Source organism: Aspergillus heteromorphus (genome assembly GCF_003184545.1).
Source record: "Aspergillus heteromorphus CBS 117.55 chromosome Unknown BO70scaffold_10, whole genome shotgun sequence".
In the NCBI taxonomy this organism is placed as follows: domain Eukaryota; kingdom Fungi; phylum Ascomycota; class Eurotiomycetes; order Eurotiales; family Aspergillaceae; genus Aspergillus; species Aspergillus heteromorphus.
In genome coordinates this window covers 797,608-821,145 of record NW_020290415.1, presented here as the reverse complement: position 1 = coordinate 821,145, position 23,538 = coordinate 797,608, and the positions used below count along the sequence as shown (strand labels likewise).

The following is a 23,538-nucleotide window of genomic DNA, read 5'->3' as shown; positions in this document are numbered from 1 at the left end:
AAGAGTGAGTGAGAGAGCGAGCGAACGACCGAACAACAGTATCCGCCGTCAGCAGACCTGCGGTTTATCAAGCAATTGCAATCTCTTCGGCTCAGACCAAGGGTAAGCAACAGCACTAAAAAAACCGGGTCACTCCGTGTGAACTCCAGCGCTGCCGGCCGCCGATCCACAGCGGCTGCGTCCTGGTTCATTGAATTCGGGCCTTGGTAGGCTGGGGCGTGTGATGTGATACATGTGCTACCCTGCCCGGCCACGGATTACGTGCGAACCGCGTCTCCGTCTCTGGCCGTGTGGCCGTCTCATCTGGGTGAATAATATCAATGCCTGTTTGGTTGCTTCGCTCGGTACGGCGAGATCGGATATCGGCACCGCCGGCGACGGACATTCCCCATCCACTCCCGTTCTGCAGCCAAGCCTCGGCAAAGCACCAGCTCAACACCGCCCCCAGGTCCCGGTGCCTTTAGTGTCGGTTTGGCGCTGCGCTAGCCGGGCGGTTTGGCTGGCGGCTGAGGCATTCACTCCCGTGTCGTTCCCATGGCATCCGTGCTGGTGGTGTGAAAGAGACACCACATCCTGTGCGTTGAGTCAATATGTGTCTTGGGGATTGAACTTGGCGGATGATCGGTGAATGTGGGATAGAGTGCAGGGACAACACGTGGTGCAAATGGAAAAAGCATGTTCCTTGGCACGGCCACATTCACTCGGGTGGATTACGAGATCCCTTGCAGGACCACTTTCTTCTTCCCTCTGACGATGTCTTTCGAATTCATTATGCAAGGGATTTTCGAGTACGACGCTGGGCATTATTCCAATTCTGTGCAACAATTCGGTCGAGTTCTCCTCTAATCATCTAAGCGTCCGACAACAACAACTCTTCGGCATGGATAAGGAAGACGTTGGCCCTCTCATCTATCACGATACCCCCAAAGAATTATTGAAAATATTGAGACAAAATAAATATGATGAAGTGAATGGATTATCCGACCGTCTCTGAAATCTGTCTACCACCGCAACCCTGCAAAAGTGATATCCGAGCCGTTCTTCCTACGTCTGTCTCTGTCTGCGAGTAGCTTGAATGTCGCTTCAGGGTATGGATGAGCACGTGGCTCTCAGTTGCTACTTCCCACGCCTACTCCACTCCAGAAAAGAAAACACGACCCAATTAATTCATCGATTCCTATCCACTTAAAATCTAAGAAACCCCTCTAGCCATATCGCATCAATGCTAAACAATCGTCAGTCCCTTCTTACCCGACAGAAGGATAGTCAACTCACCGTTACATCCTCCCACGACTCCCACCCTCTCCCCTTGACCGCTTTCAGATCCTCCTCTGTTACCGGACGCCCGGTGGTAAAGTACCCGGAATGGATCTTCGCATCGATCTCCACGCGCGAATCCTCGGGAATCATCTCTGCCCGAGCTGTCAGAAAGAAACCCCAAACAAAACCGGTGATAAGCGACACATACCATCCGGAATCGGCACCCGCTCGTAGATCGGAATCCCCTGCTCGACAATGGCATCATGCTTCATATTCGACATGGACAGCATGCGGTCGATCTTCGTGATACCCAGCCAGTGCAGGATGTCCGGCATCAGGGCCTGGAAACGCATCTACCCCAACCACAAACACAACGTCAGCACCGTCGTCATCGAACAAGTCAAAGGGAGCGAAGAAACATACATCCTTCGTCCCCGCAATATTCTCCGTCCTCTGAAAATACTTATCGGCGGTATCCCCACCCCTCTTCCTCGAATTGTACACCAAATACTTGACCACCTCGCCCAGCGCTCTCCCCTCCTTGCGGAAATAGATCACGACACCCGACCCGCCCCCCTGCGCCTCCTTGATCGCCTCCTCAATCCCAAACGTCAGATACGGCCGACACGTACAGATATCCGACTGAAACACATCCGACCCGTTACACTCATCATGCACCCGCAACGCCAGCCGAACATTCGGGTCTGATACCCGCTCCGGTGGGCCAAAGATATAGACCGTCAGCCCGCCGATCGGCGGCAAGAATACCTTGATATCTGGTCTGGTGATAAGCTCGGGGTAACTGCCCCCGGTATGTTCGAAGAGCGCGCGGCGGAGGTCCTTCTCTTCGACGCCGAACCGCGAGGCCACCCCGGGGAGGTACCAGACCGGTTCGGCGGCGACCTTTGTGACGCGCACGTCGCCCTGTTCGTTCAGGACGATGGTGCCGTCGATGGGCAGGCGGCCGATTCTAATCGCCTCGGTCACTTCGGAGACGCGCATCGTGGCGCGCGTGATCGCGATGGTGGGTCGCACGTCTAGCCGCTCCTCGAGGTAGGGGCGGTAGTATTTCACGATATCGTGGCCGAAGGGGTCCAGGGAGACGATCTTGGTCTTGTCGTGCCAGGCCGGCTGCGGGGTGAAGTCGAAGGTGGGCTGCGTGTTGAGGAAGTTGGGGCGGAAGTCGGGCTCTAGGTCCCCGGAGGCGATGGCTAGGGCCGTGTAGATCGCGTAGCTGCCTCCGTGGGCCCCGATCGCGTTGCGCTTGGAGAGGGTGTTTTTCGAACGCGAGACGATCACCGGCCCGCGGGTGGAGGGGGAAGATGCGCCCCATTCGAGCGGGATGGGGTTCGCGACGCTCTGGCTGGGGTAGGTGGTAAGCTGGGAGGGGGGTGGTTAGTTTGGTGGTTTGGGAGGGAGAGGGGAGAGGGCTTAGGGCTTACGACGATGCGGTTGCTGTAGTGCTCCGTCGAGGGGTGGGGGGGTTGTGTTGTTGTTGTTGTTGTCATGGTGAGATGTGTCTTTGCTCCGGTTTGAGCACTTGTGTGGAAGAAAGGGAATGAGGAAGACGGTGAAGTGAGAAAGACACGATGGTTAAGACGTGAGACTTGGGTTTCATCCAGGGAAATGCGACCATTATATGCTTTTCGTCCACGGGCATGCCCGGGCAGCCTGGGGGAGGCAGGGGGGTGATGTCGACGCTACCTGATAGGCGATAAGACAGTCTGTGATGCGATACTGGAATGGCATCCACTCTGCGGAGTGGGATCTCTCTGAATTGATTTATCTGGATCACTCCGAGACTATCAGCCGGGGCGCCTGAGATAGTGCGAGATACGACCAGATCTGCCCCCTGGGAGATACCCGGGGGGGGGGCACGGGGCCAATCACATCCCCTGATAAGAGGTGCTCCTGCTTATCTTGTCTAATCTTATCTTGTGGGGTCTCTGGATTGCATTCCTGGGCATATTTTGTGCCGTGGTAGTACGGAGTAGTCATGGTCTTATGCATTCATCTGAAGGGGAAAAGTGGCTGTGTGGCTATTCGCCCCTTAAACACGCCAAATGCAAGAAATTACACTACGCACCGAGAGAACACTGATAGAAGCAGGAAAAGCGTGTCTTGTAAACGATCATCTAGAACAACGTCCCATCCCCCGAATTCAAAATCGGACTCGACTTGGTCTCGGGCCTCCTCTCTGCCGCCAACTGCCGGCCTGCCTTCCACGACCCAGCCTCCAGCATCTGCGGCAGCGTCAGCTTCACATCCCCGAACTTCCCACTCTCGAGGATCCGCTTGTGCAGCTCATCCAACAACGCGACCGTCATCGCCCGCCACTCGACAATCTCGCCATCCCCGACCGCAAAACACGGCAGACCGCCCCCGGAAATGCGCAGTCCGCGTTCCAGCGCTGCGGGCTTTAGGGTCAACACACCCATGTCCACGAATAGCCCGCCGTTGCGGTACTCGGGCAGACCCGTGCCCAGCTCGGCGTTCTTCCACTTCTTGGAGAGAAGGCGCTCAAAGGGGACTTTGAGGGAGTAGGCGAGCCATTGCGTGAGTTTGTGGAAGGGTTGGATGTTGGCCGTCGAGGGGTCGGGGGAGGATGTGGTTGTGGCTTCTGCCAGCGAGGAAAGCGGCCAGGCGTCTCCGACTGGGTGTCCGTGCACTTTGGTTCGGTCGGAGGGCCAGATGGGGATGAGGGTTCGCTGGAGGACGGCCCAGAGGGTGGCGTAGTCGAGGTTTTCGTCGCTCGTTGCGAGGAGGTGATCTATTATTGTTCGAATCAGATCACTATCCACCATATTTGCACGGTCAAGGAATCAATCACACACCTGCAATCCGCCCCGGTCGGCCATCCGCACCGAACACATCCGGGAGATTCATCAGCGATTCACCCAGTCTCTGGAGGATTTCCACGCGCGCTCCAGCCCCAACGAGCGGGTTCTTGTCGTCATCAACCTGGAACCCACGCCGGAGCACATCCACCCCGAGCGTCCGTAGCGCCTCACCTGCACACAACCCATCATCAGCAACCCATTCCAAGACTCGACAAGCAACATACCATGCACAACATCCCTCCGCTCCTCCCCCGTCTTCGCAAATTCGCCCTCCAAAAACATATACAGGGATGCCACCGCAATCCCCTCACTGCGCGTGTAAACCTTCCCGGTCCCCGGCTCCCGAAAGCTCCACGTATCCCCGGCCCCTGCATCCAGCAGCACCGACACAAAGAACAGATCCAGCAGACTCCGCACCTTTTCGGTGTCGTCGTACCCCACTGCATCCCATTTCGAGAGCAGTTGTTGGATCCTGGGCTCGTCGCCCACTTCGAAGTGCTGCCAGCGACCGTGGGGGGGATTTGGTCGTAGCGGTCGGGCCGAAGTCGCGCTTTTTGGGGTCGCCTTTGTTAGCTATTTGGGCGGGAAAGGGGGGAGTTGAGCGTACCTGGATTATGCTCACGACGTACTCGACTGTCGCGTCGAGACGCTCGGGGTGGTAGTCGTAGTGGTGGAGTTTGCCTTGCTCGGCCAGGTGGAGAACGGTGCGGGATCGGGCGCGGACGGCTTCGAGGCCGAGGAGGGGTTGGATGCGGGGGTCCATGTTTGATGGAAGTTGGAAGTATGATGTTTTTTTTTTCTAATTCGAGGGATGAGGTGACGAGAAATGAGAGATGAAAGATGAGAGGTTTTCTGAGGTGGAAGGAGGGGGGAACAGGAGGGAAAGCAGAGGAAAAGCAGAGGGAAAGCAGAGGAAAGCAAGGAACACCAGCAAAAACAACACAACAGAAAGCGGGGAAGGGCTGGGCTGGGCTTATCTCCTCGGCTGATACTTGTATCTTATCTGATAGTAGTTTTGATAGATCCTATCACTATCACTGTCAACAGGAGTAGACTGTGAAATAGTAACTAGTAGACAGCAAGACCAGTTAATGTTCCTCTGTGGATGCCCTATTTATACCCACCCACCACGTCAACCAACCTCCCTCACCACTTCCCATCTCAACATCGTGTACCCATTTCCCATCCGATTCCATCCCACCTTCCTCACAACCAAGACAAACCGCCAAAATGACCCTCTCCCTTCCCCCCAACATCCACCTCCAACCCTCCTCCTCCTCCTCCTCCTCCTCCTCCTCCTCCTCCTCCTCCTCCCTCCTCACCAAACTACGCACCCGCCCCCTCCCACCCCGCAAAGTCCGCTCTCTCGTCCACGACCTCACCGCCTCCCTCACAAAAGCCACGACCATCGACGCGACGCCAACCGAAACCATCGCCGTGATCGTGGTCCTGCGCTCCGGCCTAGCCATGTTCGACGGCTTCATGGACAACATCCCCACGGATATCTCCACGGCCGTCTACCACATGGGCATCTTCCGCGACGAGCAGTCGCTGCAGCCCGTCGAGTACTACAATAAGCTTCCTGTCAAGCCGGAGCATATCACACAGGCTGTTGTGTTGGATCCGTTGATTGCGACGGGGGGGACTGCCGCGGCGGTGGTGGGAATTTTGCAGTGAGTTCTTTTTTTTTTCTTTTTTTTTTTGTTTGTTTGTTTTTGGTTTTTGTTATCTTGTCTGTTTTGTGGTTGTCTGGATAGGATCTGACCTGGATTACTTTACAGGGAGTGGGGGGTTGAGAAAGTGACGTTTCTGTCGATCTTGTCGACTCCGGTTGGGTTGCAGCATGCGGCGTCGGTGTGGCCGGAGGGGAGTCGGTTTGTGGTTGCGGCGGTGGATCCGGAGGTCGATGCGAAGGGGTATATCCAGCCTGGGGTGGGGGATATTGGGGATAGGCTGTATGGGACGGCGTTTGATTAGGTGCTGTGGGAATAGAATAATCATAGAGTAAGAATTGTTCAAATCCTTCCAAGACCGCGTGTTCTGTTTCGATCATTGGTAGTAGGCATTTCCGAGGTGATCTGGGACACAGTCAGACGGTGACTCTTTTGAACTTCAGATAATAAGAAAGCCGATTTTGTTCTTACTGTAGAATTTGACTTGAGATGATTCGATCTCTGCACAAACTAAACTATGAACTTTACCCTCAATCGCCATACCACAGTCTTCAAACACCTCACTATGCACTTTGAAACCCATTCACAACCCACCTACACCCCTATAAAAACCAAAGCATATATACAATAATAAACACCATGCCTCCACGCCCCAGTCAATATGCCCTAACTCAAGCCCAAAAAAACCAAAGATAACCCAACATCTCAACCGATCTCCCTAAGCACAAGTCCCATAGTACCTATCCCCGAAATCTCCCAGTCCGGGGCTGATATAACTACGACATAGTCAGCAACACAATCCGAAAGAAAAAATAAAAAAAAATAAAAAAAGGCAAGAAGATGATCAGGAGAGGGGAAAATATCGAAATAGAGCAAAAGGGCTAGTCTTACTTCTGAGCCGTTAACTCCATATCCACAGCCGCAGAGACAATCTTCAGCCCCGGAAACCTCCCCGACACAACATCCAGTCCCTTCCGAGACGAGACCACATTCACGAGCACGATCGAGTCCTCCGGGACGCCGTTTCCGGTGAGTGTCTCGACGGCTTTGATCACCGAGCCGCCGGTCGCGAGCATTGGTTCGAGGAGGAGGACGACTTGATTTATGGTTAGTTAACTATGGTATGGTGATGTTGTAGGATAGACTGACCATCCTTAGTGATACTAGCGGGGAGTTTGGAGTAGTAGATCTTCGCAATACTCGTCTCCTCGTCGCGCTGGATGAGCAGTTTGCCGAAGCTGAGGGGGCCTCTGGAGAGGATAAAGTAAGTATCAGCGAGAAAGTACTGGGGAAGCTCCAGGTATGCTGGAGAGTACAGGGTAGATAGTAGATGGGTACTACGCACGTCCACGTATCCCGCAGCGCCTGCTCCATGCAGGCGCCCGCGCGCAGGATACTCACGCCACACACACCCTTGGTGAAGCGGACGCCGGTGTAGGTGGCGTTGAGGGGTGTGGTGATGGTGTGTTCTTCCGCGGGGACGTGGTTCAATGCTGTTTTTATTGTCAGCTTAGGGCTAGACATTCCTGGTTGTTTGTACAGCGAAGAAAATTCCCTACCTGAGGCGATTAACCTCCGCACGACTTTCTCGACCGCGGACGAGAAATCCCGGTCGCTGGTGGTTTGGTCCCGGATGATGGTCATCAGGTTAAGCAGGGATCGGTCCTGCTCGAGGACGCTGATGCGGTCCAGGGGCGTGGTCCAGGCTGGGGAGTCCATGGTGGGCGTTGGCTGTTAACGGTTTAATAATGGTCTGGGATTTTTCCAAGCGGTTGTGATGAGGGAGGTGGTGGTGGCGGTGGTGGTGTGGGTGGTTCGAGGTGTGAATTACCAGGTCTATGGATCGTTCTGGGGGAGCTGTGGGGGGACGGGATATAAGCTGCTGTTTGAGCTTGGACTAGTTTTGGGGCGGCTTGTTCTTTGGCTTGAGAAAGGACTGTTTTATCAGAGAGAAAGCCGAGGAGAAAAATCAGCAAATCGGAGGGGAAAAGCGGGGTCGCGATAAGATAGCCGGGGCTTCCGATAGAGATCTAATCTTATCTTATCGGTATCGGTATCTCTGGGGAGTAGGAGATAGGTGGGTAGTCACGAGGACTGCTGGAACGAGGTGTTGATACAGGTGGGATTACGGGGTGGTGCGCATGGAATGTAATGAATATGTCTATCCCAGAAATTTATTGAGGATTTCGAGAGTTAAGAATGTGAAAATACGTTAATATCATCCATCCATCCAGAGAGCATTCTGGCTCACTATAAGTATTTTGTCGAGAACAATGATGTAATCAAGAATAAGTAGAATAAAGTCTACATCAATTTGGCCTCGGCAGCCCCCCCGTCAAAAACTGCGCCTCCCCCATCCCAAAGCTCCAATCCGCCTTCGTATTCTCCGCACAACTCACAATCAAGTCGTGGCCCGAAAGCCCAAACTCCGCGTTGAGCCGCTCGTACAGCGTCTGATAGATGCTCTGCTTCTGCTCCACGCTGCGGCCTTGCTGGAAAATCTGAATGAAAACCAGGTCTTGGGACCGGGTGAAGCCGAGGTCGGTGTCTTCGCAGATGATCTCGTAGGGTTCATGCTGAGTAATGATCTGGTGGTGGGGTGGTTAGCGAGGGGAGGTGGGAGGGAGAGGTGTGGTGACGTGAGGACTGACCTGATATCTGTCGCGATAGGGAGCGCCGAATTTGTCCAACATGACTTGTTGGATTGTGTCGGCTAGGGATTTGATTTGTTCGGGGGTGCGTGTCCCCTTCGTGATGTCAATTTTGACGAGGGGCATGGTGGTGGTTGTAGCGGTGTGGTGGGGATGGGTTGGTAGGAAACAGGGGGGATTGAATAAAGGGTATTTTTCTTAGTTGAAAACTGCAAGTCTCGCAGAATATGCAAGATGATTGATATCGGTGTAATTTATACTTCTGTTTGGTAGTAGGCGCTGCTCCAGATAGGGGAATTATATAATCTCTCTGATCCGAACCCTATCTCAGGCTCTGAAATACGGCGAGCTTCCTATATTTTAATAAGCCTAATAACGTAAGCCCAACGCTTATCTCAAGTACCATCGGAGTGGGTTCAGACGGATTGTTGATGGACAAATTGGGAACCCATAAACACTATCTATATATCCTGGTAACGCTGATAACCGCGGTATTGCATCACCACTGCAAAATACCCCTTCATAAGAGAGATTACTACATTTGCAACATTACCAGTAAAACAAACTCCTCGACAGTCTATAATCAAATACCCTAGAATGTGAAATAATACTGCATCAGCCACTGTTCACCGTCCGCAAGATGGCCACCGCCAAGCCGCGCTTATCCGGCCTCAGGCCAGATATCCTCCCATCCAGGCAGCCGCCGCACGGGCCAACCCGAAACCCCCAACCTGATAAGGCCCTGTCCAAATCAACATCAGAGATCGAAGTTCACCCCATTATCTCCCCCAACTTCCCCCCCCTATCTCTGATTCGACCGGTGACCGCCCTCCCAGCCATGCCCCGCGTATCGACCACCCCCTCCGCCCGGGCTGCCGCGCGGTTCACGCCGTTCCCCGCCCCGTCGCCCGCCTCCAGCGACGATACCCTCGCCTCCTCGAGTGGGCTCGTGCGGCGCCGGATCTCCGTGCCAGATGTATGTTGTCCCCCCTGATAAGCCGAGATTATATTCTGATGATTCGGGCGGAGATAAGACCCGCCACGAGGGGCGGAGTACGCGGTCTCCTCGTGCGAGAACAGTTTCTCACAGGGATAGCGAGGAGCCGGAGCCGGAGCCGGAGCCTGCTCCTGATGAGGATGATGATCGGGACGAGGAAGAGAACGAGGAGGAGGAAGAAGAGCCCCCCGCTCCTCCGACGATCACGCATCTCTTCATCAATAACACGCGCGTGATGTCCAGGTCCCAGAATTGGACCAACGTCATAGATCCGGTAAATTGGCTTCTTTTTGAACGAGTTCGCGTCCATACTAAGTAGAGACAGGTCTGCCAGCGGCTGCTTTGTCGCGTCCCGGGGAGTACCCTCCAGGAAGTGCAGAGGGCCGTTGACGCCGCGGAGGAAGCCCAGCCCGCGTGGGTGGCTCTGGGGTTCAAGACCCGACGGGAACATCTGTTGCGGTTGGTCGATGTGCTGAGACAGATGTCTCCGGAGATTGTGAGCCCGTTCGTTCTTTTTTTTTTTTTTCCTGGATGGCACTGGCAGCTGACGACGGTGTTTAGGTAACATGCCTGTCGCGGGAGGTGGGAAAGACGCTGGCCGATGCAGACGCGGAGGTGTTTCGCGGGCTGGACTGCATCCATGCCGCGTGTTCGATCGGGCCGGAGATGGCGGGCATGTTCCTCGGAGGTGACGCCACGTTGCTGCAGACCTTTTATGAGCCGGTGGTGAGTGATGGATATTCATGCAGGGCTGGTTTGGTCACTGACCGGTCTTAGGGAGTGTGTGTGTCCATCTCCCCTTTCAGCTTCCCCTTCATGATCCCCCTGTGGTCGCTCCCGTATGCCCTCATCACCGGCAACACCGTCATTCTCAAACCGTCCGAAAAGACCCCGACCACGTCATCCCTCCTGGCGGAGGCGTTCCTCAAGGCCGGGTTCCCCCCGGGCGTCTTCAATGTTCTCCACGGCGGCCCGTCCACCGTCCAGATGCTTGTGAGCCAGCCATCCGTCCAAGCAGTCAGCTTTGTCGGCTCCGAGTCCGCAGCCAGGCAGGTCCACGATCTGGCACGGGCGGCGGGGAAGAGAGTCCAGGCCGAATGCGGCGGCAAGAACCACGGGGTGGTCCTGGAGGACGCCAACATGATGTCCACGCTGTTTGCCATCGCAGGGAGTGCCTTCGGGGCGGCGGGACAGCGGTGTATGGCTCTCTCGGTCGCGGTGTTTGTCGGACAGACGCGAGACTGGATCCCCCAGCTGGTCGGGCTGGCGCAGTCGATGGTGGTCGGGTGCGGAGGGGACCAGGAGTCGAAGATCGGGCCGCTGATCGACGAGACGGCGAAGAACCGCGTCAGTGGCATCATCCGGCGCGCGGTGGCCGAGAGGGCCACGGTGTTGCTGGACGGTCGCGACATCCAGGTGCCTGGCTATCCGGATGGGAACTTCCTGGGCCCGACGATCCTGTCCGGCGTCGAGACGTACATGGAGTGCTACCAGGCTGAGATCTTCGGGCCTGTGCTCATCTGCATGGAGGTTGATACGCTGGAGGAGGCCATCGAGCTCATCAATCAGAATAAGTGTATGTCATCATGCCATGTCTGGCTGCTGTGTATTGACGGGAGGAGTTGCTAATCGAGAATGGCAGATGGCAACGGATGCTCCATCTTCACCACTAGCGGGAAGCATGCCAATACTTTCCAGCGCTGTGTCAATGTTGGGCAGATCGGAGTGAATATCCCCCTGATCGGTACAGACCCGTCCTGAGTCACTGCTACTTGGTTTGTTTATTTCACTGACGAGACAGCTACAGCCCCCTACGGCACCGCCGTCCGCACCAGTAACAAGGACTCGTTCCTGGGGGGTAAGTCGTCCCACCCATGGCCTGGAGGCTACCTATCTAATCCATGCAGACCGCAATACCCCAGGCAAGACATACTGGCCGTTCTTCACGACAACGAAGACGGTGTCCTCCCGATGGGACCAATGATCACAAGGAGAGGGTCGACACTATGCACCATGATTAGGGCTACATAAGCAGGATCTACGATACCATTGGCCATCTAAAATGGCGATACGAATATTGCAGGACGCCTTACATCCATTCAGTTGGGCCTGGAACCATCCGCAACCCTCATCATCCAGGGTTGCATCATGCGGGAAGCCCTGAGTCAGCGTCAGCCCACGTCATCACTACTAACTTACCCCTCTCGACACCCCCCATCACGTCCATCTCCCTGTGATCCTCGGATTCCGCATATCTACCTGTCAATCTGCCTATCCATCCATCCCCCACTAACCCAACAAAACCTCACAACAGAAGCACTACCCCCAACACCCAACATGCCCACTCTAAGCCAAGTCCGCCAATCCAACGGCACCCTCGGCGCCAGCCGCCGCGAGATGGTCGCTGTGTTCGTCGGCGGCACCAGCGGCATCGGCGAAGCGACGGCCAAGCAGTTGGCCCGAGCTGTGCCAAAGCCCACCATCCACCTGGTTGGTCGCAACCCGGCTGCCGGCTCCAGAATCCTGGAAGAGCTGCGCGCCGCCAACCCGGACGGTTCCTTCAGCTTCGTCCAGTCTGATGTGTCGCTGCTGCGGAATGTGGATAAGGCATGCGCGGAGATCAGGGAGAAGGAGAAGCACATTGATTTGCTGTTCATGTCGACGGGGCATTTGGCTATGTCTAGGAAGGGTAAGGATTCTATATCCCTTTCTGGGAGGGTGTATCAGACTTCGACACTGATAGACTGCTTTACCCCCCCCCCCCCAACACCTTCTCTCCATTCTCACTAACAAAAACAGACACCCCTGAAGGCCTCGAAAACAACCACGTCCTGCGCTACTACGCCCGCATGCGGTTCATCCAAAACCTGCTCCCCCTCCTCAACGCCTCGCCCACCCCAGCCCGAGTGATCACCATCCTAGGCGGCGGCCAAGAAGGCCAAATCGACGAAGACAACTTCGACCTATCCAAATCCTGGACCTTCCTGAAATCAACCACCTACGCCGCGACCCTAAACTCCCTCGCCGTGGAGCACCTCGCCGCCGCACACCCCTCCATCAGCTTCATCCACGTCTTCCCCGGTCTCGTGCGGAGCCCTCTCATGAACTCGACATTCGGGAAGCTCGCGGGCTCCGTCATGGGGGTGCTGTCGCGGCCGTTTTCCCTGTCGCTGGAGGAGAGCGGGCAGCGGAATTTGTTTATTGCGACGTCGGCGGCGTATCCGCCTGCTGGGCTGGAGGGTAAAGAGGATGCGGACGTGGGGGTGAAGCTTGGGGAGGGTGTTAGTACGGCTGTCGCGTCGACGGGGAAGAAAGGTGGTGGATCGTATATTCTGGGCTATGAGGGGAATGATGCGACGAACAAGAAGCTGATGGCGGATTATCGCGGCAGGGATTTCCCGGGGAAGGTGTGGAGGCATACGGCGGAGACTTTTAGGAGGGTGTTGGGGTCGGAGTGAATACGGAGTGAATGAGTGGTAACAGTGGGATAGGATGGGTTGTTTAGGGGCTATTGGGCCCTGTGAATTGGAATGGAAGGAAAAGTCTGTCTATTGATTGTTACTGGTAATGATAATTAAGGTGTGGAGGAATAGTCTTGATAGTAATGCAGTAGGATGTTTAGTTTATGTTAAAAAGGGATTGAATTAACTGTCTTGCAGCCTCCTACCCTCTTTCTTTTCATACAAGCTAAAGCCACTTGGACGGCCAAAAACATGGATACCATTGATTAATTAAGTCAGCTGTTGGTTGAGTACTGGGGAATCGTGGATTACAGTATTTTTCCTGCTTGTTGATGACTGGTAGGGTGTAACATAGGAATCTCTTGAACAGTGAATCTCTTCCTGATTAGCTTGTTTGCCCTAATTCCCCGGCTCCTCTTCGTAAAGCGCCCTATGGGTAGATAGCATCCGCTGTACACGGTTTATTCAGAATACCACACCCACTACAGGACACAAAATCGTGTAGTAAGTCTCCATTTTATTTCTGATATGTCGAAGTAGGGGAAGCAGAGAAAACGCGTTTTCAGCTGCCTGGGCTAGTCTCACATTGAGGAGGTATGACACTGTCTCGTCCCTCTGCAGGAGATATCCTATCGACGCTTTCCTCCCAGGGAAAACCCCGCAGCTTTCACAGAGAAGAAATGGACAAAAAGGATTCCTGTTGCATCAGTAGACAATCTCCGTCAGTAGATGAAAGATTTCTTGAAAGTGACGGGGTTTTCCGACAACCACTTTAGGGGTATATAAGATGAGTCCAATGCCCCGTCACCTGCGTGGGATTATCCTCACTCTACAAAAGTCGAATCTCGGTATTCCAGCAATTGAGTGTTTTGTCTCTCTTGCCCCTTCTACTACTATTGGGCTTTTCCTCTCTAACTCACCCTCAGCCATCATCACCATTATCTCCTATCCCTTCAGACAACGTTCAAGTCCAAGATGTCTGACAATGGAAGACTGTACTTGGGAATAGATTTTGGCAACACCACCGTCGGTAAGGCCTTTCGCAACTCCCCAGCCCCCTTTTTCATCTCACTGAACACTAATTTCTCAATATAGGCGTTGCAGCCATATACCCTCCCGTTGATGGCGAGGATCAGTCTACCGTCCGTTACCATGTCATAGACCGTTGGAGAGTAACGCATACAAGGGAAATGGGGCGGAGCCGGCTGCCCACTCGACTGGCGTATTCCGAGGAGGGCTTTCATCTCAGAAGTAGGCTGTGGGGATATGCAATCCTCCCAGCCGCGCCGGCAAATTCGTGGTTCAAGCTGCCCCTAGACGAGGGCATCATGAGCCGGGTGCGCGACGGGCGTTTCATTGAAGACAAATGGACGGAGTCTGTTGGGATCTTTCGACAGTCCGAAGGAAGAAGCTATAAGGAAATGGCCTCTACGTTTCTCAGCTACCTTGACGAAGAGATCCGTATTTTCCTGAGACGTGCTAAGCTCCATAACCTTCCCAAAACTCTTACCTTCACCTACCCGGCTACTTGGTCTGATGAGTCGGTCGTAACCTTGAGGGAGGCTATTCATGCGGCTGGTTTCGGGACGGACGAAGGTGATCAGGTCGTCATGGGTCCTGAGCCGTTGGCCGTCGTGTCTGCTTTGATGAAGCCTGATTCGGGGGAAATTAAGATTAAGGTATGTATTCCACTGCTTAGAATGCAGAGAGAGGCTGGTTGACTGACGCGCTGGATAGGCCACGGATGCAGTGATTGTTTGCGACTGCGGGGGAAGCACGATTGTAAGTCTCGACCCTCCCATGTGGTTTACGGAAGAACCCCGCCCCTAACAGCCCTAGGATATCACCAGCTATGACATAGTGACAAGCGACCTTCGACCCCCAACGCAGCTGACAGCCCACACCGGTATGTATTGCGCATTAAGAATCCTCACACGGTCTGGGTTATTGCTGATTCAAAATAGAACCGCTTCTAGGCTCCACTTGCATTGACAGGGCCTTCTATGAGCTCGTGTCCACGAGGTTGATTCCGAACTTTGACAAGCTGGGGCTGAGGGAGACATCTCCCACCAGTATGATGATGAGGGACTTTGAAGAGGTGAAACGCAAGTTTGACGAAAATTCCGCGGCCTATCGCCACGCCTTTCGCGAAGTTATCAAATTCCGTCAAGAATACGCGTGCCGAGTTTACCTTTTGCAGTGAGTTATTCTTCTGCGGGCAATATATGTGTAATATTTGTTTTGTGACTAACAACACACTGTTTAAAGAAGCCAGCTGCGTGACCTTTTCCAACCCGTCGTGACCAGAATCTGCAACCTCCTGAGCGAGCAGATCGACGAGGCGAACCGGGTTGCGGGGAAAGATATTATCAATGTAAGCCTCCATGGAGCCGGGTCCTTCCTTGTCGCTGCGAAGTTCAACCTCTAAGCTAATGATTGAACAGAAGATCATCTTGATCGGTGGCTTTGCTGGCTCGCCGTACCTCGAGTCTGCCATCAGACAGAGGTTCGAGACCAACGAGATGACAGTTTACCGACCTGATAGGCCGTAGGTCTGCCCCATCCACTTTTTGCCATTCACCCAGGACTAACATGCCGCGCAGTGAGAATATAATCGCCGCAAGCGCCGCGCTGTGGGCTAAAGAATATGATGAGGCCACCCCACACCCTACCTACCATTACGGCGTGGAGTTTGGCCAGGGCCCGGATAATACCGTCACCGATGATATTGCCTGGTTCCGGAAGAAGGTAAGTTAGCATGCTGACAGTGGCAGTTGAGGACTCGAAATTCTTTTCTAACTTCCACCAGCACGAGAGATTCGACCAACCCAACACGAGAAAAGCGATACGGGTGAAGTGTACGCTGAATACGAAAGTGCACGGAACCGCGGTATACTTCTTCCGCACGAGAATTTGCCCTGCGCCTGAGAAGGCTAAAGAAGGTTTGTTTTTTATACAATTAGACTCTTTTCTCACCCTAGCCGGGATTGTACTGACCAACCGCAGGAGTGGAGTTGATCGGGGCGATGACGTTGGACCTCACCACGCTCATCAACGCTGGGACCCCAGCCGAGGGGGATGATGTTGTATTTCGCTTCTTGGTGAATGTGGGCTTACAGGAGATCGACGTTGCAGCTTTCATCGATGATTATCATGTTGGCCGTCAGCGGATTCCTATGGCTTAGATGAGGTGCGATGGTGTTACCTCACGGGGTTTTGGGTGGTTCATTTAGGGCCTCGGGGACGTTTTCAGCATCGATTCCCTTTCTTCTTTCATTTTGGGTTGCTACTTTGGAAGGTTCTGCTTCAATCCTATGGTTTGGAAGTGCTCTGGAAGGGCATGGGAACATTTTCGGCCTGCATTTCATTGTGCTATTTCGGGCTCCTATTTAGGAAGTTTCCGCTTCAGCTCCATGGGTTTGTTACAATCTCACAGTTTGGTTTCAACTTTCTTGTACGTACGAGGTCCAGTCAGCATGGCATTTCTTCATGATATCGTCATTGCGCGCGTGGGAGATTGGCCCTTTGGATCTGACCATCTGTCAACAGGTACAATTGGAGATATCCTCAAACAAGGGTCTTTTTGCTACAGTGATAGACGGACTTTGTTTTATTTGTTCACAAATTGGGATAAGGGAATTTGACCTCTCTGTCGAGATACGTATGGATTAGCACAGCAGTGTGGCAACTTCATAGTGCTCACACAAAGTTCCCGAAATAGGCCATCGAATGTGCCCCCCGAAGCTGAACAAAACGAGGCAAAAATAAAGGCAAAAAGAATCTCCCTGACTGGGAGTCGAACCCAGGTCTCCCGCGCTTGTTCCTGTTCAGGATTGACAAGCGGAAATCATGACCGTTAGACCATCAAGGAATGATTGATGTAAGAGTTCGCCATTTTTGACAATATAAGACTAGTTAAGTGGGACCAGATGAAAAGGCAGAAGAAAAGGCAAAAAGATGGACTCGCCGGGAATCGAACCCGGGACCTCTCCAATGCGAATGGAGCGTCATACCCCTAAACCACAAGCCCTTCTTATTGGTAGAGTGACGTAATTTGTGCTTTAACACTGGTTGTCATTGTTTGGGCCGGGGGATGGAGAGAGATGGCTTGGTTGTTGGGGTTGTAGGGAATGCTTGAGATAAGGGTTTCTTCTTGGCAATGTGGCTGGGTAGGCGGCCTTCCTCCAGGACGTGTCTAGTCAGGCCTTGGGTCTCGATTGAATCAGTTGGTTGACGGAAGCATGACATGGGAATATATTCCAGTACACGGACCAATTACTTACCAACCAACCCGACCATCACTAAAACCTTCCGTGGCGTCCCCTTGAAATAAGTTTCCTGCAATGGTAGTATGGCGGGATAGATCTTGAGCAAGTTCTTGGCCGGGTGAAGCCGGCGTAACGAGGTAGACAGAATCGGTGGCGGTCAAGTGCTCCTGCTAGGTTGAAAATGCGGTCAATTGGCATGAAGTACATGTCCATGAAGCTCAGCGGGCACTCGCTATGGCCCGCTCTCCGAGTGGGAGGATATAGGAGCAGTCCATTTCTGATTCTTGAACGCGTGCGTATAAAACTGAAAGATATGCGTGGTTCCACACTGCGAGCTCTGTCGACAATATGCATATCATCGCAGAATCCCTGCCTCGGTGGGTTATAAGTCCGGCCATACTTCGGCTCCTTAATACCGCCGAACTTCACGGTGGGTAATCCTCAACAAACATTAGATCGATATCAAAGCTGCCACTGTCCTATAAAATGTATTAATCAACCACAATTGAAAAGTCCATCTCGAGTTCAACTGAGACTGCCCGTTCTCCTCGTCTTTACATGGTATGGAGCTCTTCCCTCCCTTTCTGAATAGCCTTCCCGTGTCATCTGTCTCTATCTATGTGCACATGACTTGGATCTTTCAAATGCATTGGGCTTACTATTTGAAGGAAAGTCTTCGAACTCAAGTACGAAAGTTTTGACTGCATAATCACTGCCTAGGACATCTGGCGGCTGGCGAGACCCGCAATCATCGACACCAAGCACTACACCAACAGCCCTCTATCCCTTCCCCAGGCCAGGACATCGCCTACAGCCGATTCGGAACCAAGCTCAACGTGGGCCCACAGTACGCAAAGCGATCAAACTTGTCCTTCTTCCCCAACCTCACGTAGCCATCCCATGGCCCACCCTGGTCAAACCGCAGACACATCGTGTCACAATCCCTCTTGCAATTCTTGAAATGCTTCTTATCCACAAACTCCCCTACGGCTCTCCCCACCGTCTGGCTCAACGATGTGTAATCGCATTCCGAGTCCGCCATGTTCGACTTGAACGAGTATCGCCATTCGCCATAAATCCGCTCGAAACCACCGCATTGCTTCTCCTCAAAGTCCTCGAGGTTGAGTTTGATGTATTCGACACCGGCCTGGCCTTGTTTTCGTTTCCCGTCTAGTTTGTCTAGTTCGTCGCGTAGTTTCTCGTTTTGGGAATCGGCGAGGGCCTTGCCGATGTGATGGGCAAAATCATCCGAATCAACGCATTTCTTCTCGGATGTCGACTCAGTGGTCGACTCGGTTGTCGGCTCGGATTCGGTGTTGAAGAATGATTGAGCAAGCTGTTGAATGGCGTTGATTCCGAGGCGTTGCTTGAGAGAGTCGCTGGCTTCGGGTTCGGATGGCTGGTGGGATGTATCATCGTGGGTGTTCACCCCGGTCGCGGAGGGGTCTTCTGCGAGGGGTTGCTGGGCGGCGAGGGCGACGGTCGCGAGAGAGAGGAGCGCGATTGAAGGGTTGAATTTCATCGTGGTTAGGATTGTGGTACTGGAACGGATAATTGCAGTCTTGTGTACCCGGACTTCGAGGATATGACCCGCCTTTTGTACCCTGGGTGGCAACGGTGCCTATCACGGAGGATCTCGGTGCTTTGATCCTTCGACGCCCAAAGAATATCTTCGGTGGCTAGTTCGTGGATAGTGGAGCAGTTTAGCATCGGGCAAAACGGCGCGCTGCTTGCTACTAGCACCAGTGAGGCTTAGTGGGTTGGGGCAGGGCTGCACTGCCCCAGCTGTTGGTTGAACACCTGGGTTCCTTTGTCAGACAACATTGACGTCAACAGGGACTCTGCGTTATTTGGAGAGGATGAAGACATTTCCGGACTTAGCGCGGCTCTTTTGACGATAAAGGAGATGGGGGGAGCGGTCACTCCTGTAAATAAGTGGGAGTGAGATTGCAACATCGCCAACATTGACTGCTAGGGCTATTTAGCGTATGAGCTCAATGCAAAGACAAAGCTGCCCAAGTAAGTCATCGCTTCAATTCCAGAGCTATACAGGAGCATCTAGTCGCCCAAGGTAATGCACTCCTGAAAATAAGCATTGTCTTTTCGGTATTTTCCATAGAAGAAAAGGCTGGAAATAGACTGGCTATTATAGACAGTCACCTTGGGGGATCCACCCCCATCATCCACCGGCTGCGTAACAGCAGCCACATCTCGACCGACCATCCTCAGTCGATTGACCGCTTTGACGACACTTAAGGTCTGATAAACCGGGAAAGCCCCCTCCTCCGTCGGCTGCAGGTCCATTAATCTTTGCAGCCAGTTCTGAATCTCCAATCCAAGTGGAAGACTCCGGCATCGCAAGATTCCCGCCAGGAGTAGGCCTGAGAACCCAATGGTATAGCTATTTCGGGAGAGAGATGTTTGCATATTGCTACCTTGTGCAACCTGCAACAATGTCTGCACCCAGAGCTCCTCTTCGTGACATTCCTGCTCTGTGTTCGGGGAGCTAGGATCGCATATCAGTCTCAAGAAGCCGGTGCACTGCATGATACGCGCTACTACATAGTATGCGTAGTTGAGCGCTGCATCGTGAGACTGGAAGCTTATTGTGGGTCTGCCCATGTCATTGTGTCTGTAGAGTGGCTCCTCGGATGGTGGAAGATGTCGGATCCATTCGTCTAGTCTCGCTGCCTCTTGATGCAGAAGGGTGGTGCAATCAGCGTCGCTCTCGTCGGACTCATCAACCCTCTCCTTGGTGGATCCCAGGTCCCTGAAATGCCGAAGCACGGTCTTGAAGTTCAGTCGATGTGACTCACACATGATGCTGAGGACCTTCACACGGCGCTCGTGGAGAGTTTGAGGCCCTCGCACTCCTGCCAGCGAGAGGGGCAGATGAATCGACGGAAGTCGCAGATGGATATCCAGGGAGCTGAAATATGCGCGAGCCCACCAGACGACGTACCGGATTTGCATCCATGAAGTGAGCAGCGACTTGATGGCCATGTCGCCGACGCTGTCATGCCATTCGAGAAGATCCATCGTCCCTTGGACATGGCAGTAAAAGCCCTTGAAATTTCCCATCGCCTGTTCAAGGTGGGCGAATAGAACAAGGACGGTTAGAACCACTGTTGAGTTTTGACTGTAGTCCAATGGTTGCATTGCGGCAAGTTTTCGGATCGCAGAAGAATAGTACAGATGGCTCCTTGTTTGGTGCACGAGGCTGGGACTCAATCGTCCCGTCAGCTCCGTCGATGGTTCTCTGCGTTCACTATGGAGACGGGCAATGTTGCAGGAGGATAGGGCTAGGATGGCGTCGTTCAGGATGGGATGGTCAGCGGTTAATAGGGTGACCGAGTGGAAGACTGGATGTAAGGCCGTTAGGCAGTTATCCTCCCAGTATGTTGAGTAGAACACATCTCTCTCAGTGATTTGCAAAGATTTGATTATATCAATGCTTCCTATACCGGGGACATCTGGCTCGGTTTGGATGGCCAGCTTTTGATTCCCGGCTAGCTCTGGGATCGTCTCTTCTGACAGCACATCATGTGGTAGTGATGATGATGACGATGATAATGATGATGGTGGTGATACTCCTGACTCCCCGATAGTTATGATGTGAAACTTGAGCATGGGTTTGACATAGTCACAATCCTTGCCCAATCTGGCGCAGGTTCCGCATGTTGGCCTCCGTTCGTCACATTTGGTTCTTCGGTTGCGACAACTTTTGCAACCCTTGCGCGAACGGGTAATGTCTGTCTTTTTCGGTCTAGGAGGAGCAGGCCCGTACATGTGGCAGGTATGTTACGATTGATTGCTTGTTGTGGATGGGTCGAGGCACCGCCACACCCCCAATCTTCAACATCCGTCATATGAGTCAGTGGCAAATGAGGGATTCGGCGGGGAAAAGGGACGGAAATGGACGGAAGAGGCATCTGTGCCGAGCGGACCTAACCCTAATTAGGAAATATGTCTGGGCATGCCAGACAGGGCTACAGACCGTAACACTCCGAGTGCAATTGGATTGGGGTTCTAGTGAATAACTCCTTATTTCACTCATTGTCATTCTCAAAGGCATTGTTTACTCCGATATTGGGCTCTATTCATTACTCTATCGCCTTCTTCTTATCGTGCAACTCCCCACGCTCCTGGACCAGAGCCGAGATAGCCTGGCCCGTCTCCCCTCCCAAGTCTGCAAACCCCTTCACCACGCCGTTCCGGTCCCCCAGTCTCATTTCCTGACTCATCTTAAACTTCCCCTCGATCTTCCCGATCTCAATCTTGATCCCTACCACATTCCTCTGCATTATTTCAAGATACCGCTCCGGCGCATCCTTCACCTTCCACGGCTCCGGTCGGTCTCCACCAGTGATCCCCATGATCCGCGTCTCGCACTGCTCTGACAGATCATGCATCTGCTTCGCCAGAAAGGCCCCTGCCTCTGGGGTCTTGGAATCATAGTACATGGAAAGCTTCCCGTAGATCTGCACGGCGGAGTAGTTCCACGTCGGCACCACTTTGCCCGTGTCAGGTTTGGTCTCGGTGTAGAATTTGGGGGTCACGTAGTGGTCATGTCGTCCGTTAAAGACGACGAGCACGTCGCGGTTAAGAGATATTGTTTCTGATGGTGAGTTGTTTGCGGATTCGAGGATGGCTTTCACTTGGGGGTTCTGTTTCGCAATGTGGGCGCGCAGTTTCGGGGTGGGAGATTGGTTGGCGGAGGTGTTGGGGAGGTCTAGCACGAATGGCACGTGGGTGCATTGGAGGAAGTCCTGGGAGGAGCAGTCCATGCCCGTGATCAGCATTCCGAGGGGGTTCTCCTGGATGAATTGGAGGAGAACCTCCGTGTCGTTTTCTGTGTGTGCACTGCCGAAGAACATGATTGGGAGATGTTGGGGGGATGTGATGCTTGGGGGTGAGAGAAAATTTGTGAGCTCAGTTGGGGGTTATATACACTGGGAAAGTCCTTATCGGCAGTCAACGCGGATCTTGTTATCGGCCAAATATTAATCAGAAACACGCAATTCGATGAAGATCATTATCATCTTCGATGACTCCAAAATGCCAAGGTGGGGGTCTATCGTTCTTGCTCACCCCATTCGGTAATTTGTGGGTCCTGTACCCCCCTCGGGATCTGATCCGATCGCTCCCGCGCACCCGATTCGGGTTAATGCCAATTCTGGAGGGGCGCAGAAGATAGGTTTTTGTGATGGAAGAGCTGTGGATTCAGCGAAATATTTGAAAATCTATTTCCTAATGGAAAGCGGACAAGTTGTGTGTTTAGGATGTCCCCTTACCATATGCGGTGTGCCTGTGCGATGCCCCACCAAAATGAGAAGAATACATCCTCCCGGGCCAAATGCAGTATGGAATCCAAAGTAACCAGAATGATCATGGATAAACTATAAAAACCAGGAAAAAATTCCTATCCAACATGTTCAGCTCGAAATTATCTACTAAGCTCACACTGTTGGACTCATACCGAACACAATAGCAATCCAGCATCATGATCAACCCATCGCCCCTCCGCATCGCTGTCCTCATCAACACCCCCCCAGGTAACGAGTTCTGGGATGACGTGAGAAACTGCTACCATGCCGCCCTTCAGGCTGTTGCACCCACCGCGCAGGTAAACATGTACGATCCCGTCTTCGAAGGAACCTTCCCCGATCCCCAGAAATACGACCTGATCATCCTAAGCGGTGGCAAGGCAGATGCGTCCTCCTCCGAGCCCTGGGTTCTCGCTGTACTGGACTTTCTGCGAGCTACTGCACGGGAAGCACCCGATACCAAGGTTCTGGGAATCTGCTGGGGCCATCAAGCTATCTCGAGGGCTTTTGGTGGGGAGGTGCGAGCGGTATCTACCGGTCCAATTGTAAGTATCATCCTCCACCACGTAGACAGGAACGCACGCGTTGGCTGACGATGTGTGATCGTTGTAGGCAGGTATCGAGGATATCAAATTGACACCAGCCGGGAAGAAGTTTTTTTCTACCCCCGATGATGTTGCTACCTACGTATGTTGCTCACGGATTGCCTTTTTGCCGGGATTTCTGCTAATTCCAGTCTAGAGACTCCCCGAGTTCCATGTACGAGAGGTTGCGCGACCGGGATTGGGCTTCGTTCATCTGGCTGAGAATCATGAGATGTTCGTCAACCAGGAGAATACAATTCTGTCGCTCCAGGCGCATCCTGAGGTGCAACCTGCACTCGCGAAGAAATTGTTGTTGGAGGAGGATGATGTGTATAATGGCAATCTGTCAAAGCAGGAACTGGAGGATCACCTGGTAAAGCTTGATCAGCCGACAGATGGTTTTGAAGTGCTGAGACGGGTCATTGAGTGGGTCCGGGAGTGAGTTTCATACTGTAAATATATCGTTGGGAACAAGTA

The 23,538-nt window shown here is 53.2% G+C and overlaps 11 protein-coding genes and 2 non-coding genes across 13 annotated transcripts; 5 read left to right on the top strand and 8 right to left on the bottom strand.

Annotated features, from left to right (window-relative positions):
* Nucleotides 1–953: 953 nt before the first annotated feature.
* Nucleotides 954–3,013, bottom strand: BO70DRAFT_379365 (uracil-regulated protein 1). Its single transcript, XM_025545338.1, has 5 exons — nucleotides 2,703–3,013; nucleotides 1,684–2,640; nucleotides 1,469–1,613; nucleotides 1,276–1,421; nucleotides 954–1,225 (listed from the first exon to the last, which is right to left on the bottom strand). The coding sequence occupies exons 1-5, from the start codon at nucleotides 2,766–2,768 to the stop codon at nucleotides 1,220–1,222; spliced, it is 1,320 nt and encodes a 439-aa protein (XP_025400047.1). The 5' UTR covers nucleotides 2,769–3,013; the 3' UTR covers nucleotides 954–1,219.
* Nucleotides 3,014–3,365: 352 nt separating this feature from the next.
* On the bottom strand, nucleotides 3,366–4,996 carry BO70DRAFT_361693 (URC4/urg3 family protein). Its single transcript, XM_025543102.1, has 4 exons — nucleotides 4,708–4,996; nucleotides 4,325–4,664; nucleotides 4,095–4,271; nucleotides 3,366–4,030 (listed from the first exon to the last, which is right to left on the bottom strand). Exons 1-4 carry the CDS (start codon nucleotides 4,861–4,863, stop codon nucleotides 3,396–3,398), a joined length of 1,308 nt encoding a protein of 435 aa, XP_025400046.1. The 5' UTR covers nucleotides 4,864–4,996; the 3' UTR covers nucleotides 3,366–3,395.
* A 334-nt stretch (nucleotides 4,997–5,330) lies between these two features.
* On the top strand, nucleotides 5,331–6,077 carry BO70DRAFT_386969 (uracil phosphoribosyltransferase; the record flags this gene model as incomplete). The annotated part of the gene is made up of 2 exons (XM_025545868.1): nucleotides 5,331–5,773; nucleotides 5,882–6,077. The coding sequence occupies 2 exons, from the start codon at nucleotides 5,331–5,333 to the stop codon at nucleotides 6,075–6,077; spliced, it is 639 nt and encodes a 212-aa protein (XP_025400045.1).
* Nucleotides 6,078–6,331: 254 nt separating this feature from the next.
* BO70DRAFT_314016 (uracil phosphoribosyltransferase) lies at nucleotides 6,332–7,685 on the bottom strand. The gene is made up of 5 exons (XM_025540267.1): nucleotides 7,333–7,685; nucleotides 7,119–7,266; nucleotides 6,923–7,023; nucleotides 6,665–6,869; nucleotides 6,332–6,549 (listed from the first exon to the last, which is right to left on the bottom strand). Exons 1-5 carry the CDS (start codon nucleotides 7,490–7,492, stop codon nucleotides 6,492–6,494), a joined length of 672 nt encoding a protein of 223 aa, XP_025400044.1. The 5' UTR covers nucleotides 7,493–7,685; the 3' UTR covers nucleotides 6,332–6,491.
* A 397-nt stretch (nucleotides 7,686–8,082) lies between these two features.
* BO70DRAFT_386967 (tautomerase family protein) lies at nucleotides 8,083–8,633 on the bottom strand (the record flags this gene model as incomplete). The annotated part of the gene is made up of 2 exons (XM_025545867.1): nucleotides 8,425–8,633; nucleotides 8,083–8,361 (listed from the first exon to the last, which is right to left on the bottom strand). Exons 1-2 carry the CDS (start codon nucleotides 8,548–8,550, stop codon nucleotides 8,083–8,085), a joined length of 405 nt encoding a protein of 134 aa, XP_025400043.1. The 5' UTR covers nucleotides 8,551–8,633.
* A 567-nt stretch (nucleotides 8,634–9,200) lies between these two features.
* On the top strand, nucleotides 9,201–11,487 carry BO70DRAFT_28890 (methylmalonate-semialdehyde dehydrogenase). The gene is made up of 8 exons (XM_025539301.1): nucleotides 9,201–9,400; nucleotides 9,459–9,695; nucleotides 9,747–9,917; nucleotides 9,983–10,147; nucleotides 10,199–10,997; nucleotides 11,064–11,165; nucleotides 11,229–11,279; nucleotides 11,329–11,487. The coding sequence occupies exons 1-8, from the start codon at nucleotides 9,263–9,265 to the stop codon at nucleotides 11,403–11,405; spliced, it is 1,740 nt and encodes a 579-aa protein (XP_025400042.1). The 5' UTR covers nucleotides 9,201–9,262; the 3' UTR covers nucleotides 11,406–11,487.
* A 271-nt stretch (nucleotides 11,488–11,758) lies between these two features.
* On the top strand, nucleotides 11,759–12,879 carry BO70DRAFT_290901 (short-chain dehydrogenases/reductase; the record flags this gene model as incomplete). The annotated part of the gene is made up of 2 exons (XM_025539380.1): nucleotides 11,759–12,110; nucleotides 12,221–12,879. 2 exons carry the CDS (start codon nucleotides 11,759–11,761, stop codon nucleotides 12,877–12,879), a joined length of 1,011 nt encoding a protein of 336 aa, XP_025400041.1.
* Nucleotides 12,880–13,857: 978 nt separating this feature from the next.
* On the top strand, nucleotides 13,858–16,067 carry BO70DRAFT_396022 (Hsp70 family protein; the record flags this gene model as incomplete). Its single annotated transcript, XM_025546584.1, has 10 exons — nucleotides 13,858–13,912; nucleotides 13,978–14,561; nucleotides 14,620–14,664; nucleotides 14,722–14,788; nucleotides 14,847–15,081; nucleotides 15,151–15,256; nucleotides 15,327–15,430; nucleotides 15,486–15,630; nucleotides 15,692–15,824; nucleotides 15,889–16,067. 10 exons carry the CDS (start codon nucleotides 13,858–13,860, stop codon nucleotides 16,065–16,067), a joined length of 1,653 nt encoding a protein of 550 aa, XP_025400040.1.
* Nucleotides 16,068–16,663: 596 nt separating this feature from the next.
* On the bottom strand, nucleotides 16,664–16,753 carry BO70DRAFT_t148. Its single transcript has one exon. It is a non-coding gene; the product is annotated as a tRNA-Asp (tRNA).
* An 87-nt stretch (nucleotides 16,754–16,840) lies between these two features.
* On the bottom strand, nucleotides 16,841–16,912 carry BO70DRAFT_t147. The gene has a single exon. It is a non-coding gene; the product is annotated as a tRNA-Ala (tRNA).
* A 903-nt stretch (nucleotides 16,913–17,815) lies between these two features.
* BO70DRAFT_28877 (uncharacterized protein) lies at nucleotides 17,816–18,940 on the bottom strand. The gene has a single exon (XM_025539291.1). It carries the CDS (start codon nucleotides 18,670–18,672, stop codon nucleotides 17,959–17,961), a length of 714 nt encoding a protein of 237 aa, XP_025400039.1. The 5' UTR covers nucleotides 18,673–18,940; the 3' UTR covers nucleotides 17,816–17,958.
* Nucleotides 18,941–19,208: 268 nt separating this feature from the next.
* Nucleotides 19,209–22,027, bottom strand: BO70DRAFT_396020 (FMN-binding negative transcriptional regulator; the record flags this gene model as incomplete). Its single annotated transcript, XM_025546583.1, has 2 exons — nucleotides 19,209–20,680; nucleotides 21,292–22,027. The coding sequence occupies 2 exons, from the start codon at nucleotides 22,025–22,027 to the stop codon at nucleotides 19,209–19,211; spliced, it is 2,208 nt and encodes a 735-aa protein (XP_025400038.1).
* Nucleotides 22,028–22,653: 626 nt separating this feature from the next.
* On the top strand, nucleotides 22,654–23,503 carry BO70DRAFT_403874 (type 1 glutamine amidotransferase; the record flags this gene model as incomplete). The annotated part of the gene is made up of 3 exons (XM_025547053.1): nucleotides 22,654–23,022; nucleotides 23,090–23,164; nucleotides 23,219–23,503. The coding sequence occupies 3 exons, from the start codon at nucleotides 22,654–22,656 to the stop codon at nucleotides 23,501–23,503; spliced, it is 729 nt and encodes a 242-aa protein (XP_025400037.1).
* Nucleotides 23,504–23,538: the final 35 nt, after the last annotated feature.

Bases quoted from the DNA above. Each gene is read 5' to 3' on its own strand.
- BO70DRAFT_379365 (XM_025545338.1), bottom strand. From the start codon at position 2,768: ATGACAACAACAACAACAACACAACCCCCCCACCCCTCGACGGAGCAC. The intron at 2,641-2,702 runs GTAAGCCCTAAG...CCCCCCTCCCAG, and splicing joins ACTACAGCAACCGCATCGTC to CTTACCACCTACCCCAGCCA. The intron at 1,614-1,683 runs GTATGTTTCTTC...TGGTTGGGGTAG, and splicing joins ATATTGCGGGGACGAAGGAT to ATGCGTTTCCAGGCCCTGAT.
- BO70DRAFT_361693 (XM_025543102.1), bottom strand. From the start codon at position 4,863: ATGGACCCCCGCATCCAACCCCTCCTCGGCCTCGAAGCCGTCCGCGCC. The intron at 4,665-4,707 runs GTACGCTCAACT...TAGCTAACAAAG, and splicing joins ACGTCGTGAGCATAATCCAG to GCGACCCCAAAAAGCGCGAC. The intron at 4,031-4,094 runs GTGTGTGATTGA...GAACAATAATAG, and splicing joins CCGACCGGGGCGGATTGCAG to ATCACCTCCTCGCAACGAGC.
- BO70DRAFT_314016 (XM_025540267.1), bottom strand. From the start codon at position 7,492: ATGGACTCCCCAGCCTGGACCACGCCCCTGGACCGCATCAGCGTCCTC. The intron at 7,267-7,332 runs GTAGGGAATTTT...CAATAAAAACAG, and splicing joins GCGGAGGTTAATCGCCTCAG to CATTGAACCACGTCCCCGCG. The intron at 7,024-7,118 runs GTGCGTAGTACC...TATCCTCTCCAG, and splicing joins GCGCTGCGGGATACGTGGAC to AGGCCCCCTCAGCTTCGGCA.
- BO70DRAFT_28890 (XM_025539301.1), top strand. From the start codon at position 9,263: ATGCCCCGCGTATCGACCACCCCCTCCGCCCGGGCTGCCGCGCGGTTC. The intron at 9,401-9,458 runs GTATGTTGTCCC...GGCGGAGATAAG, and splicing joins GCCGGATCTCCGTGCCAGAT to ACCCGCCACGAGGGGCGGAG. The intron at 9,918-9,982 runs GTGAGCCCGTTC...GACGGTGTTTAG, and splicing joins GACAGATGTCTCCGGAGATT to GTAACATGCCTGTCGCGGGA.
- BO70DRAFT_28877 (XM_025539291.1), bottom strand. From the start codon at position 18,672: ATGAAATTCAACCCTTCAATCGCGCTCCTCTCTCTCGCGACCGTCGCC.